The 15,463-nt window shown below is 40.8% G+C and overlaps 1 protein-coding gene across 2 annotated transcripts in view; it reads left to right on the top strand.

Annotated features, from left to right (window-relative positions):
- Nucleotides 1–1,373: 1,373 nt before the first annotated feature.
- The window catches only part of LOC116827257 (caspase-6), a 42,045-nt gene continuing 27,955 nt past the window's right edge, over nt 1,374–15,463 (top strand). Inside the window, exons 1-4 of one of the 2 annotated variants that reach the window (XM_032784632.2) lie at nt 1,380–1,883; nt 4,117–4,193; nt 7,023–7,188; nt 11,850–13,019. In XM_032784632.2, coding sequence (XP_032640523.1) covers nt 1,688–1,883; nt 4,117–4,193; nt 7,023–7,188; nt 11,850–11,968 — 558 coding nt within the window. In that variant the 5' untranslated portion in view covers nt 1,380–1,687 and the 3' untranslated portion in view covers nt 11,969–13,019. Of the gene's footprint in view, nt 1,884–4,116; nt 4,194–7,022; nt 7,189–11,849; nt 13,020–15,463 lie in introns of those variants that run through there. The other variant, XM_032784634.2, reaches the window with a different exon arrangement.

Consider the following 15,463-nt stretch of genomic DNA (forward strand, 5'->3'; position numbering starts at 1 on the left):
CTTTCTCCCACTGCACTCAATGTATAAGTGATATAGCTGTTTGGGAAACAAGACCATTTTCCTGCAAAACACATGACTGTAATTGCCTCCCGCATCCAATCAGAACATTTAAAAAAAGATTGTAAATTCAGCCAGCTCTAACAAATGGTCTTTGCTAACCCACTAAAACACCAAATATTTGACATGACCACTTTCTACTAAATGTCACCCAAAGCCACTGTCTCTCATGTGGTCAGCCCACAAAAGGAACAGTCCCAGTTCCTTAACTACCTTATTTTGAATCCATATAATTTCAAAAGAATCTGTTCTTGAAACAGGCATTATGAACTCAGGCTCCCCTCCATGGCTTCTTAAAACATAATATGGAATAGATTAAGTCTTACTTGTTGGGGAGATCTAGTTTTTAACTCCTTTCCATACAAAATGGAATTTACTATAAGGAAGATATGAAGTTCATCTTTCCCATATTATTATATTAATGCAGATGAGAATTTTTGTTTAAAATGACTCTACATTTCACTGGAGAGGGAATATACCTCAAGGGCCTATCTTGTACTATTCATGGTTCCACAATTCTTGCACAGCAAATCAAATCAGGAATACTATATAAATGCCTCAAAAACATTTATGACCCAAGTTGCTTGTTAACTTACTTTGAACCACAAGTTGTTTTCCATAGCATAATATATTTGAAGGAGGCAAATATTTCAGAAACATTCTTCCAATGTTTTACTTATGTAATGGGGAGAAACCCTCAAAGATCTCAAAACTGCAGATCAAGTTACAAATAAATAAAATAAAGTATCTAGGAGCTGAAAATCGTGATATACCTTCTTTGTAATAGATCCCAGCTCCAGCACAGACTTACATGTGCTTAACACTTCACTACCAGTAGTCCCATTGATGTTAATGGAACGATTAATTGTAGTTAAGCAGCTGTATTTGCAGGATCCAGGCCTAACCCATCACAGCTCATCTGACTAACTCACAATATGTGCTTTAAGATCCACAGATAAGTGCTTTGAAACGCACAAATAAGGGGCTAAGTGTTTCATTTATGATTTAAAATATTTTGAGCTTAATTCATTAGCATCTGTGAAACTGGGCTTTATATATCTACATGGAACGCTGGAAAGCTTTAAATAGAAAATACGACAGCAGTGCAAAGTCCTTCCGTAGTAAAGGGCTTGTTGCGCCAGTCCCCAGTGAAAGCAGTGGCGACACGTAGTAGAAATCAGGGAGCCGAGCCAGCCACGCGCAGGCGGGAAACGCACAGGACGCAGCCCAGGGAAGAGGAGCACATCCGCTGCAGGGACTGGCACGCTGTTGAGGGAACAAGCCGAAGAAATGCCGCGCTCCGAACTCAAGCTCCTCTGGCGAGCGCCCGCCTCCCTCCCCGGCAGGAGCCCGGAGAGCCCCGCCCCGCGCCCGGCCAGGCAGGGAGGCGGGGCCGAGCCGGCCCGGTGCTGAAGTTGCACGGGATGGTGGAAGTTCCGCGGCCGGGGGAGGCCAGGGCTGTGGGCGGCTGCCCTCGGCGCAGGTGAGGCGCGCGGGTCCCCAAGGCGCGTGCGGCATGCAGCCGGCCCCGGGGGCATAGCGAGCATCGCGGGGGCACAGCGAGCGCCCCGGCCCGCTCGCCCAGCGCGGACTCCCTAGAGCCCGAGCCGCGGGACCTTCTGCGCAGGTAATGGCCTGCGCCCTACTGCTGCTGCTTCTGGCCTGTGGCTTGCTGGGTCCGTGCCAGCAGGAGCCCCAGACCCCGGACTGGAGGATGACCCTCAAGACCATCCGGAACGGGGTGCACAAGATAGACATGTACCTGAACGCGGCTCTGGATCTCCTGGGAGGAGAGGACGGCCTGTGTCTGTATAAATGCAGCGACGGTAATAACAAGTAATAACCTTCTACCTAACGCCCAGCGCGGGGGGAGGGAGGCGCTGAGCTCCCAGCAGAGGTGGGCCTGGATTTCTGGAGAGAGTTGGAGGCAAACTTTGCAGCAGATTCCTTTCCAAAAATATACTACACGATGGCAACGAAAAGTAAATCTGGCTCTAAAAACTCTGAAGGAGTTCAGTTCCAGATGGCATGGGTTGGGTCCCTTTCTAGGGGCAACAGATTAGTGTCCAGGTAAAATGTTGAGCATCTGGTTAGGATTAATGCAGTCTGAACCATGACATCATCTGAGGCTTTTGGCTTAGGAATTTCTCTTGCCCTAATGTACCATCATATAGAGATCTCTCTCTCTCTGCCTCCATCAAACCCAGAAGAGAACAAAAACTGTCAGTTTCTACAGTTATTTGGATAACTGATATTTATGACAGCCTGACATCATTAATATCTTGTCTGGAACTTTTAAAAAAATTGTACGTTAAAAATAGAGTTACGTACAGCCCTGTCTTCACATCAGCCTTCGTTATTACAGGGTTTAGTTTCCATATCTTGAAGATAATGTATAGTGTCTATATTGTACTTATAAGTCTGACACATGATTGGTTGTCAGTGATTTTTGTTAACTTTTGTGACAGTGTCTACTATTTTTGTCTTTAGCAACCCTAACTTGCCCTAGTTTAGTAATAGAACTGTTTTGCAGCACTCTTCAAAGTGACCACTCTTCTCACTGTAATTAATTGCCACAGGTGTAATTTAGTACTTTCGTAATTCCAAGGGTCTTTATCTTTCATATACAAAAAGTCTGAAAAACATCAGATCCTAGTACAGCCAATAAGTGTAGAATGGTAAGGAGTTTATTCCCTTAAGTGCCAATACTTCTGTAATAATGTTCCCTGAAACTTCCACCATATTTGCTATTCCAAATTCAATACAAAAATGAGGACCTATTTAGGTTACTGTGGAGAAGTTACTCGATTTAACAAACACACAATTGCCAGAAGTTTAATGAAAAACTTAGAACAGGATTTTAGTGAATCTTGAGCTTTGGCTTAATACCTGTTACTTAAGTTAACATGTGCTATTTGCAGTACTAAAACAAACTAAGTGAATTGTGTATCATTGGGCATACATTTTTTTGCCTGGAAGGGTCAAGACAGAATCTTTTTCTCCAGCTATGACATTACACATTTCATTAGGTATAGTATGAGGATTTACTTTCCTTTGCCCCTGGTATTTTTCATTATTAGAATCTAGCATATGTAAGGTACTTCAGTCAGGGACTATTTTGGTAAAATAATCAAGACTATTTATAACCTCAAGAGATATGAAAGTAAAAAATGAAGGATTGACTGGAATAAGCCCTTTTCAACTGGGCTAGTGAAGTCCCATCTGAAATTTCTTCCTTACAAATACCTAGAATGCATTTAGTGTATGTACATGCAGTTTTTTTGTGATGCCTCTCTGCTTTAGGAGTAGCAGTGACATCATGCATTGCTTTCTAGCCTCCCACCTCAACACATACGCTCTCCCATGTACTCCCTTCCGTAGAATGCTTCCTTCAGTTTGGTCTCAGATGCCAAAAGCAGTTTAGCTGTAGTCTTTAAAAATTCAATATTTCTCCTTATTCTAGTGTACATATCACAGTAATTTTGTGATGTTTCCCCTTTGCATGCTTTCTAAAATATCAAGGAAGCCCTGCTCAAACAGAATCAATTAATCAACGCTGTGATTGTACAGGAATAAGCAATAATACTTCTGTATCATGTTCACGCCAGTTAGTAGTTCTGCTGTCTAAAATGAAAATTCAGAGCAGTGTCTTGGATTATAGATAAGAAAAGAATGCAGAAGTCTAGGTAAATTTACTAGAACTTGTTTTTCTGCTTTTTAGTTCTTCCCTGCATATAGTACACTTCTGCCTTTCCTAGTATATTCTTTATAGGCCAGATGTTTTGAATTTGGATGCCTAAAATCAAACCAAATCAATAAATACATTTTTTATTTAATTTAAGAGGTACTTAATACCTGTAGCTCCCCCTGACTAGCAGCTTGGTGGGAGCTCTGAATATTCAGGTGCCTAAATATGGATTTAAATGCCCAACGTTAAGCATAGTTTTGAAAACTTTGGCCTGTATTGTTTTAAGCAGTAAAATAGGGGTCTGTGCGGTAGCTTGACACAAAAGATCTGTACTTTTGTACTGCATTTAACATAAAATTCCTTTTTTACAGGTTCAAAGCCTCTTCCACGTTATGGGTATAAGCTTTCACCTCCGAATGGATGCGGATCGCCGCTATTTGGAGTTCATGTAAATCTTTCCTTCGTGCATTTTATTTTTTCATATTTAAAAATGGGTTGTGAGCGATCTACTTCAAAAACAAGTGTGCTAGTTTTACACTTCCATTCTAAACACAGAAATGTGCATCATTTATAAGACCATTATGATCATTGTGCAAGTTGTCAGAATAAGAGAGGCCAAAGAACCTTACCCATTAATTTCTGCATGAAGCCCATAACTTTGAGTTGCAGTAGATCTTTTAGAAAAATATCTAGTCTCAATTTAAAGACGTTGAGTGATGGAGAAGCTATCACATCTGTATATAAGTTTTGCTATTTGCTTACACTCACTCAAAAATCAGAGGGGTAGCCAGGTTAGTTTGGATCTGTAAAAAGCAGAGTCCTGTGGCACCCTTTAAGGCTAACAGATGTATTGGATCATAAGCTTTCGTGAGTGAAAGCTTATGCTCCAATACATCTGTTAGTCTTAAAGGGTGCCACCGGACTCTCTGCTTTTCACTTAAAAATGTGCACTTAATTTCTAGTCTGAACTTGTCTATCTTCAGCTTCCTGCCCTGGTGTCCACACTTCTGTCATAAATAGATAGCTAAGGGTTAATGTTTCTTTCACCTGTAAAGGGTTAACAAAGAGAACCAAACACCTGACCAGAGGACCAATCAGGAAACTGGATTTTTTCAAAGCTCAGGGGGAGGGAATTTTTTGGCTCGGTCTTTGTCTGGCTCCACAGATGAGAGGGATTTTTCTTCTTTCTATCTTCAAGTTTTCTAATCTTCAGTTTCAAAGTTGTAAGTAAAGGTAGAAAAACCAATATGGCGTTTGTTTTTTTTTTGTATTACACGTGTGTAGTTGCCGGAATGTTTAAATGGTATCTTCTTTTGAATAAGTCTGTTATTCATATTTTTCTTTTAAGTAATAGCCCTGTGTATTGTCAACTAATGAGAGATCAATATGTTCATGTTTTTTTTCTCTCTTTTTTACATAAAGCTTTCTTTTTAAGACTTGTTTGAGTTTCTCTCTCTGGGTAGGCTAAGAACGAAGGAAGGGGAATCTCTTTGTTAGATCTAATGAGGGTAACGCTCTGCAGCACCAGGAATTGGTGGGAGGGGAAAAGAGAGAATCATTTTCTGTTCCTTGTATTTGTGGTGGTTGTCTCTTTGTGGAATAGAGGAGACATGCTTCTTGGTATTGTGATGTAAAGAGATTGCATCAGTAACTCTCAGGTTAGCCCAGAGAGGAAAGTCTGGGTGGGAGAGAGAGGGGGAAGGGAAGTGGGTTATTTCCCTTTGGGGTAAGACTCGGGGCTTCTGAGTCTTGGGGTCCCCCAGAGAAGGTTTTGGGAGACTAGAGAGGGAGCCAAGTCCTGGAAATCACTTGGCTGGTGGCAGCGAGATCAAATCTGAGCTGGTAATTAAGTTTAGAAGGGTTCATGCAGGCACCCAGATTTCTGGACGCTAAGGTCCAGATTTGGGAAAGATGCTTATGATAACTTCAAAAGAGGATGCTGAAAAACTGGAATAGGTTCAGAAGAGAGCTACAAGAATGATACGAAGTGTGGACAATTTGCCCTGTAATGAGATAGTTAAGCTCAATCTATTTAGTTTGTCCAAGAGAAAGCTAAGAGGTGACTTGATCATGATCTCCAAGAACCTATATGGGGAAAATATTTATGATTGTATATTGTGTGGTTAGATTTCCTAAACCGAATATTCATGTTTTTGTTGGTTGGAGCTGAACTTCAGCATTATTACATGGGAGAAACAATTAGTCACCGCTTATAATAGATAGGGCCCTAGCAAATTCAGTCCATTTTGTGGAATTTCATAATCCTAGGATTAAAAAAAACCACCACACAAGTTTCATGATTTCAGATATTTAAATCTGAAATTTCAGTGTTGTAACTGTGGGAGTCCTGACCCAAAAAAAGATTGTCGGGGGAGGGGGAAATTGCAAGGTTATTGCAGGAGGGTCATGGTATTGCCATCCTTCTGCACTGCTCCTGACTGCGGCACTGCCTTCAGAGCTGGGCAGCTGGAGAGTGGCATGTGCTGGCTGGGTGCCCAGCTGTGAAGGCAGCACCACCGCCAGCAGCTGTGTAGGAGTAGGATGGCATGGTACGATATTGTCACTCTTACTTCTGTGCTGCTGCTGGCAGGGTGGTGTCTTCAGCACTGGGCATCTGGCCAGCAGCTGCTGCTCTCTAGCCACCCAGCTTAGAATGCAGCACAGAAGTAAGGGTGGCAAAACCGTGAACCCCCCTACAATAATCATGCAACCCCCTGTAACCCCTTTTGGGTTGGGACCCCCAGTTTGAGACACTCCAGCAAAATCTGTATAGTATAAGGTAAAAGTACACAAAAAGACCAGATTTCATGCTCCATGACCCATTTGTCATGGCTATGAATTTGATAGGGCCGTAGTAATAGATTAGTAACTGGATGTTTATGAATGTAAATCTTTTTCTTCGGTATCCTAGAATTAGAGGAATGATATTAAATGACTGAGCATTCAACAAGCAACCTCCCCACCCCCCACCTGAAGATCTAAGACCTGCAGTGGATGAAATAGAATATTTTCTGGTTTAAAACCAAGAATATGGGGTTGGTCTAATGGTATCACTCTGCGCTGTGATGGGAGAATCTAGGGTTCAGTTCCTCTCTCACTGTCCATGCCAGTAACATTTTGCTCACTATTTGGAGTAGCGAGTAATGCATTTTAAATAAAACCAAAAACTTGAACCATATTGATTCAACAGTGTGCATAGAAGGCAGGCAATTTTTACCAATCCCGATGCAATAAAATTATCTTGTTGGCTTGAGTACTAACCTTTTTTCCTTTTCAGTTTGACATTGGTATCCCTTCGATGACAAAGTGCTGTAATCAACATGACAGATGCTATGATACCTGTGGCAACAGAAAAAATGATTGTGATGAACAGTTCCAGTATTGTCTCTCCAAGATCTGCAGAGAAGTACAGAAAACACTAGGAATATCAGAGAGTGTACAGGGTAAGGCAGAAAAATAGCATGCAGGTTATACTGAGTTGATCTTTTACTGAAGTTGTATAAAGATTCAGACTTTAAGGCCAGAAGGGACTATCATGATCATCTAGTTTCACCTCCTACAACTGCAGGTCACAGATCCTCACCCACTCACCACTCCTGCAGTAGGCCCATAACCTCAGGCTGAGTTACTCGAGTCTTGATTTAAAAACTTGAAGTTTCAAAGAATCTGCAATTGTCTCTAATTCCAGCCAGCAAGACACCTTGCTGCCCCATGCTGCAGAGGAAGGCAAAAAAACCCCTAGGATCTCTGCCAGTCTGAACTGATGGGAAAATACCTTCCTGATCCCATAAAATTCTCACAGTAAAATGACTGAGCAAATAATCCTTTCTGGCCTTAAATTAATATATATATATATATATATATATATATATATATAAAATATAGTAAATGAAACAATGAATTCACACTACTGTGGCTCTTTTGGATGATGTTGATCGCTAATTTGGCTCCTGAACCACTGAGGTCTCAGTATAACTGAGTTAGACCATGACAACAGTGAGACACACACACACACACACACACTCCCCGAGGGGGGACGGGACAAAAAAAAAAAAAGATTCTAGTAACTCAGGGCCCTCCCCATCTACTATCCAGTCTCAGGCCATTGGAGATATTTGCTAATAGCAATTGTGGGAGGGCCATAAGTTATTGTAGATGATCTGATCATATCCCCCTCTCCCCCATGAATTTATCAAACTCACATCTCAGTCTTGTAAACAAGGGTAATAACACTTCCCTGTGTCTACTGGAAATACCTCATCTGATGCATCCTAGGACTGTATTAGCCTCTGGCCACATCACATTGTCATCCTGTGATCATCTAGTACACCTAGGGCTTTCTCGGCCTCTGTTACTTCCAACTGATAAGTTCTCAGTTTATAGCAAAAATTCTTGTTGTTAGTCCCTGCGTTCATGGGTTTGCACTTTGCACTGTTAAATTTCAATCCCATTTCTATTACTCTACTTTTCAAAGATATCCAAATAGTCTTGTATAGTGTTCTGGTTCTCCTCCATATCGGCAGTGTCTGCAAACTGTATCAGCCCACCCACACTCTGGGCCAAGGTCAATTAATGAGGAACTCCAGTAGTAACCCTCTTGCAGCCTCACTGTTCACCTTTCAGTATGACCAATTGTAGCCTCCCCTTTAACCAGTTCCTTACCCACCTTTCGATTCTTAATTAGTCTTACATTAATTCCCATCTTTTTCAATTAAATTAATAATTTCCCACCTGGAACTATATCAGATGCTTTACTGAAATCTAGGTAGATTAGATCTACTGCATTTCCTTTGTCTAGAAAATTCATTTATTCTCAAAAAAATCAAGTTTACCTCTATGTGCTTAACTACTCTTTTTCAGAATTTGTTTTATGACCTTGCATACAATTGAGATCAAACTAACAGGTCTGTAGTTTCCTGAATTATTCCTCCCCCCACACACACACACACATTTCCTTAAATATAGGAATTATATTTGTAGTTCTCCAGTCATAGGGTATGACCATCTTACTTCTTTATATTCATTAAAATTCCTTGCTATTGGGTTTGCAATTTCGTGTCCATTCCTTTAATATTCATGAATGGAGATTATCCACCTTTCCCTGAATTTGGTCCCATTAAGATGTTTGAGTTCAGCTTCCACCTCAGATGTGGGGATTTCTAGTTCCACATCCTCCTTCCCATTAGCTACCCTACCAGACTCCTCATTACTCTTATTAAAAACTAAGGCAAAACATTCATTTAAGTGTTGGGCCATACCTAGATTGTCTTTTCTCTCTACCCCATTCTCAGTCCTTAACAGTCCCATGTTGTCTTTCTTTGCTTTCATTTTGTTTTTATGGCTAAAGAACCTTTTACTATTGGTTTTAATTCCCTTTGCAAGTTCCAGTTCTGCTTGGCTTTTGGCAGTTCTCACTTTTCCCCTATGTTTTTTGACCTTCAAGAAAGCCTAAAAGAAACAGAAGGGATGTATCAGCATGGAAAGCTTTCTGCTTTCTTTTAACAACTTGTTTGAGATTTGTGCATCCAGTTTGGCCTGCAATCCTTCCCTATGAATTTTTCCCCCTTCCTTGGGTTGCAGGTTCCAGATAGTTTCTGCAACTTTGACTTGAAGTGCAGTAGATCTAATGTACTTGTTACTGCCTGCTTCTCCCCTTCATTTTCTGACTCCACAAATCTGCTCCCAAGTTCTGTTTCTCCTGCACTAGCCAGTCTTTTCCTCTGCCTTATAACAACAGGCTTCTACTGAGCACTTTCATCGTCCAACAGTCTGCCCTCACAGTTCTCTGATCCAGTATGCATCTGAAAATCTTGATGTTTCCCATCAGCCTCTTCTCTCTTTCCTTTCATCAACTGCTCAAATCCCTTTCAAAACTCAGCCATAGATTCTAGTTGCATCTCCAAACATCAGACCAGCTCTTCCATCAGAGCTATCAGGTGGCAATTCATACAAATGAAGCACCTTTCAGGTACCTTCCCCAGAATAACATACATACCGCAGCTTCCACATCTAGTCATTTTCTTTTCTTTTCTAGTCTATTCTTCAGATCACTACCACTGCTGCCTCTGTAGCTGTTGTAGCCTTCTCTCCTAAGCACCTGTCATGGGGGCAACACACCCTCCCCTGTTTTCATCCATTTGCTGTTTCGTGGGTGGGCTGCCTTTATAGCCATGCTGATCAGGGAAGCTCTGCCCCCTAATCAAGGTTCAGGTGTGATCAAAAGCTCTGCTTTTCACAACACACTGCCCCCTGTTAGACTCTGCAAACTGAAAACAAACCAGCAAATAAACAAACACTTTCAAGAACTCACTCACAGGAACGGGCTTGGTTTGCCTCCCTTCTCCTCCTCCTAACAGATCTCCACTCAAAGTCCTCTGTTTTCACTGCAGCCAACACATTTGCATGGATTGTCTAAACTAATTGAAATTGAAACTAAAACTGGAAATAGTAATAAACTAACTTTATTTCACTTTCCCTCCATATTTTTTTACAAGAAGAGATCTGTGAGATGTATTTTCTGGCTTTTACATATGTAGAGCTAATAAAAAAAAGGTAGAAAGAAGGAAAAAATTCTCTTCAAAAAACTAAAACTCTTCACCTCCTACACCGAGATCCCCTAAAACTGTATCTTTGTTAGACTGAAGTCAAAAGTGATAAACTATAAAAAGAACTAGGCTAACTATTGAACCTTGTGTCTTTTTAATTCACGATCCCCCTTTAATGCGCATGAAAACCAGCAGTACAGCTTCCCAATTATAGTAATTTTTATGTTATTTGCAGTGCTGCAGCAATATAAATATTTTTTGTTGAATTGGATGGGATTTAACCTGCTATTACATGTGACAGAATAAATGGCAGGCAAATGCTGAACTGTTTCCTTTTACAAATAAAATACAGTTACCTCTTAGATAGTGAACATTTAATCTTGCTGCATAAATGTTCCTTTCAGGTTTGAATTTTACTCTTAACAGGGTGGGCTCCAGTTACTAAAAAATCCAAAGAGACTCATGTTCTCTTTCCAAATAATTGAGGTGTTGGTCATAGACTTCAGATGAATTTATTTGCCAGTAACGCACATTCCAGAATCCAGTGGCATAGCTGTTACTCTTGTCACGAGAGTCTAGGCCTCTTAAATTTTGCATTATGTTATATGTTAGAATTGGTGGTGCTATTTTTAGTATTCTCTTAGTGACCAATCTTACTCCCACTGAAGTCAGCAGAAGTTCTGGCAAGGACTTCAGGAAGGGAAGTATTGGGCCTTAATGTAAGTAGGGGAGGAAAGTAATGCTTTGTGCAACAGCAGTGGAGAGTGGAATTATCTTTAAAGAACAATACCACATTTTGATCTGACTTCTGCGGGAGTGCATGCTATACTACTTTGTGATCGTAGATCCAGTACTGCAAATGTGCAGTATCTGACAGGTCCAGATTAAGTGCTGTGCTAAATCAGGGCCATATTGCTTGTTACCATGACTAGTCTGATTAGGAGCAATATGTTTGCAGGATGAGGCCCTTAAAGTAGTTTGACTGCCGTGAAGTATTTGTCAGAACTAGTTAGAGATCTGCCACTGAAGTCAGAGGCATAAAACGAATTTCTTTTTCACATATCACAGGGATAGCTCAGTGGTTTGAGCATTGGCCTGCTAAACCCAGGGTTGTGAGTGCAATCCTTGAGGGGGCCATTTAGGGATCTAGGGCAAAAATCTGTCTGGGGATTGGTCCTGCGTTGCACAGGGGGTTGGACTAGATGACCTCCTGAGGTCCCTTCCAACCCTGAGATTCTGTGATAAATAAGGGCAGTACTAAACTGTATTACAGTTACATTTGTATTAAATTTTCCACAAAAATGCATCTACTCAATAAATGTTAATTTTGTTAGAAGTTGAAATATGAAACAGATTAGACACATTGTTGAAATTAGAGTTGAAAATGATCATTCATTCATTCATCAGGCTATGTTCATCCTTGTGCTCTGGCAAGTCGAAAACAATTTTTTTTAGAAAAAAAAGTTTGAGTAACTAATGTTTAATTATTACAATATTCTATTTAAAAAGTGCTTCTAAAGTGAGCCTATACTGATTTGATCTCCGCTTGTGTCTTGCAGCCTGTGAATCAACTGTTCAGTTGTTATTTGATGCAGTTATACATTTAGGATGTAAGCCATACCTGGATAGCCAGAGAGCTGCATGTATGTGCCAATATGAGGACAAGACAGACTTATAAAAGAAGACATTGATGAAAGCTCATGAGCTAGAACTAAGAAAAAGACAATATGTATGGAGAGCCAGTGTTCTGTTACAAAGCTGGTTTATTTCATTTTCACAAAGCATAATACCAAAAAATGGTTCAAACATACACTAAAATAGTTTCCTGCTTTAAAAACAGCTTAGCCCTCCTACCCTTGACATACACTTGGAGCTTGAAACTGAAAGTAGTTTCCTTCAACATGTGCCCAGAGGTAGAGTTGCTTATAGAATGCTACTGCAAAAACTACTGGTGTCTTTTTTGCTTTAAAAAATTTAAAAATTGGTGGTGGGGAATGAAAGGCACATGGGAACGAGATAGACTTTTCAAACTTTTTTTTTTTTTTTTAAAGTAGGTCAAGTTTGGAGTTTACCAACCTTTAGTATTTCTAGTATATCTCAACAGGAAAGGAAGACTTTCTGCATTTGAAATACTTTGTGCATTCAGTATGTAATCTTAAACGTCTTGCACTTCTGTGCTTTTGGTGAAATGACTTCTGTTTCTCTGCTTCTGTGTTGCTATATTCTCATATACAGTATGTTGAAGGCTAGACCAAACCTAGAACTAAAAACTGCATCTTCCTATCTGTTTTATATATCAAACTCCCTTCTGAAGCACTAGTCAGATCAGAAACACTGGTACTTTTAAGGCTCGAATTGCAAAATTGAACACAGTTTAGAACCTAGCAAAATATGAAGGTGATACTTCTGATGTGACAACTTAGGGAAGCGTTTCTGTTGTTCTTACAAATTATTTCTTAAAGAAATATTTTTAATAGATGTTTATATTTTTCAAATCAAATTTATTTTTATTAAATGTACCACCCAACAGAGGCATTCTATTTAACAAAGATGTCTTTATATGTATAGCAAGGATGGATCTTAACTGTCCAAAGAGAATGATTTATATTTAACTCTTGTAATGTAGACTGTGTTACTGTATTCACTTACCTTTTGGCTTATCTTCCTTTTACTCTGTTCTTTGGGGTTTTGTAAAAATTTATAAATAAGAAAAATGATTTTTTAAAGTGTCTTGGTATTTCTACTATTTGTGCAAGAGTCAGAGTATCCAAGACATCTTTTGTATGAATATATTATGTGCAGCTAACAAATATATAATTCCTAATTTTCCCTCATCTCTGCATTTTTCTCTGTGTGACTTTTAACTTGGATCAGCTAAAGTTATTCAGTTTTATGTCCAGTGTTGTTTTACCTTCATTTTCAGTACTAACTCCCGCCCCTCTTTCCCCCTCCCCCCCCACCCGAAAGTGCAAATTTCAGCAAGAGACTGTGGATTTAATTGTTTATCTCTAAGGCCAGATCTACACTACAAAGTTAGGTCTGATAGCTATCAGGAAGGGGTGGGAACCACCACACAGACACCCGAGCTAAGGTAGTTATGCCAGCAAAACAAAAAAAAAACCAAAAAACCTCACGTAGATGCAGCTATGCAGATAGAGTTCTTCTGTCAACATATATAATGGTCATTCAAGAAAGTTGTGTTCCTACATTAGGGCCTGGTCTACACTACAAAGTTAGGTCAATTTAATTACATTGGTCAGGGGTGTGAAAAGTCCACACCCATGAGCAGTGTAGTTAAGCTGGCCTAAGTCCCTGTGTATATAGCACAAGTTCTGGAGTGTCGCAGCAAAAGCTAAAAGATCATAACATTAATCCTCTGTTTTGTATATGCTTTATAAAACTAGATTTGTGGAAATCTTTTAGTTTGGTGGGATTCTCTGCCTTAGTTTTTCCAGTGTAGCCATCTAGGTGTGCACAAAGTATTTATTCCTTTCAAACTGCAAAATAGACAGAAGTGTTTTGGGAAAAGTTAATTGTGTTTTGTGACTGTCATACTATGGCTAGTCCTGATTTCCTGTCTGCTATTCTAAAATTATTGCCAAAGCAGTGACCAGAATTGGTGTGAGCTGCCACATCTAAAATTTTGACTGAACACATTTAAAAACAAACACTCCCTTGAGTTGTAACTCTCAGTGGGGTAGGTAAGAGTTTTTACACTACACACTTGAACGAGGGAATTTTCTACTGCTGCAACAAGATGTCGTCTTCTCCTCAAGCTTGTAGAGAACTTGCACTGTAAAAAAAATCTTCCTGCAGCGTGTACAAGGAAATGGCCAGATACCTATTAAAAGAAGAGATGCGTGTTACATTATTCAGCAGTGTTGAAGGTGAGTGTTGCAATGGCATAAATGGTCTCAGTTGCAGTACAAAGAAGTGTTTAATTTCTTCCATGTTATAGAGTGTTTGCATTTCTCATGAGATTTCCATATGGCAGAAAGCTTCTGGATATCAGAATTCTTGCTCTGACAAGTATCCATCAACACCACAAAAGGAAAATATGTACAAATGCATTATGCAATACCCCCGTCCCCAAACAAAAGTTATCTATGTGCCTGCATCAGTTAGATCAACATCTAATCACTCAACATAGCTGTAAAATCCCTTTTGTCCCCTAACGGAATTTAACTTGTTAATGTGCACTCCTAAGCAGTGTAGGCTATAGCAACATTTATTTAAATGTACCCACAAGATATACTAAGAGCCAAGGATCTAGTCCACATTCTGTACCAAAACTGGCTAGGACACTTAAAACTTTCTCCTCAGCAAGGATGCACTAGGAAACCATTTACATTTGCGCCTCATGCAGCTCCTTGGGTGTCAGTTTTCCTTGTCTGTCCACTTCCCCAGCTTCCAATCGGAGGAAAGAAAGGCAACAGGACTGGTTTCCCTCAGGGCTACAGACAGCGGGGAGGGACAGGGCCTCCAGGAAACACTTCTGAAGTATGTAGGATGCTGGTCGCCCGCCAAGATCAGTAGAGCTCACGTGAGCTCCTGGGAGCCATGCCTCTCAGCCTCTTCCGCCCCCATCCTACATGGTGCACTGCTGCTTGCCGGGCAGAACCAGAGCAGCCATGCTATCACCAGTGCCATCAGGATTACAAGCACAAAGAGGAGGATGAGGACAACCCAGGAACCATAGTTCACACCCTTTCAGAAACCCACTTTGTCAGCCAGGATCATGTTGGTGAGGTTCAGCATGTGAAAACAGCAAGACAAAGCAGCTCAGAACCTTCCTAGTAATGATGCCTCATAGGGATGCATCTACACTGCAGTCGGACACCTGCGGTGGGCCCCTGCCAGCTGGCTCGGGCTAAGGGGTTGTTTCACTGAAGTGTAGACATTCTGGCCTGAGCTCTGAGACCTTCCCACCTTGCTCCAGCCTGAGCCCAAACGTCTACACTGCAGTTGGCTTCCTAGCCAGGGACCTGTGAGCTGGCTGGCACAGGCCAGCTGCAGGTGTCTGACTGCAGTGTGGACATGCCCTCAGAGGCTCGGAGTAGTAGCTGCAGTAGCAAAGGGTATCACCCATTACCCTGCCTGTTTCCCCTGCTACTACTGTGACTTTTTCCTGGTGTCTCATCATCATCATCAATTCTTAGCCTTGCTCAGCCTG

Source organism: Chelonoidis abingdonii, chromosome 5 (genome assembly GCF_003597395.2).
Source record: "Chelonoidis abingdonii isolate Lonesome George chromosome 5, CheloAbing_2.0, whole genome shotgun sequence".
Classification (NCBI taxonomy): domain Eukaryota; kingdom Metazoa; phylum Chordata; order Testudines; family Testudinidae; genus Chelonoidis; species Chelonoidis abingdonii.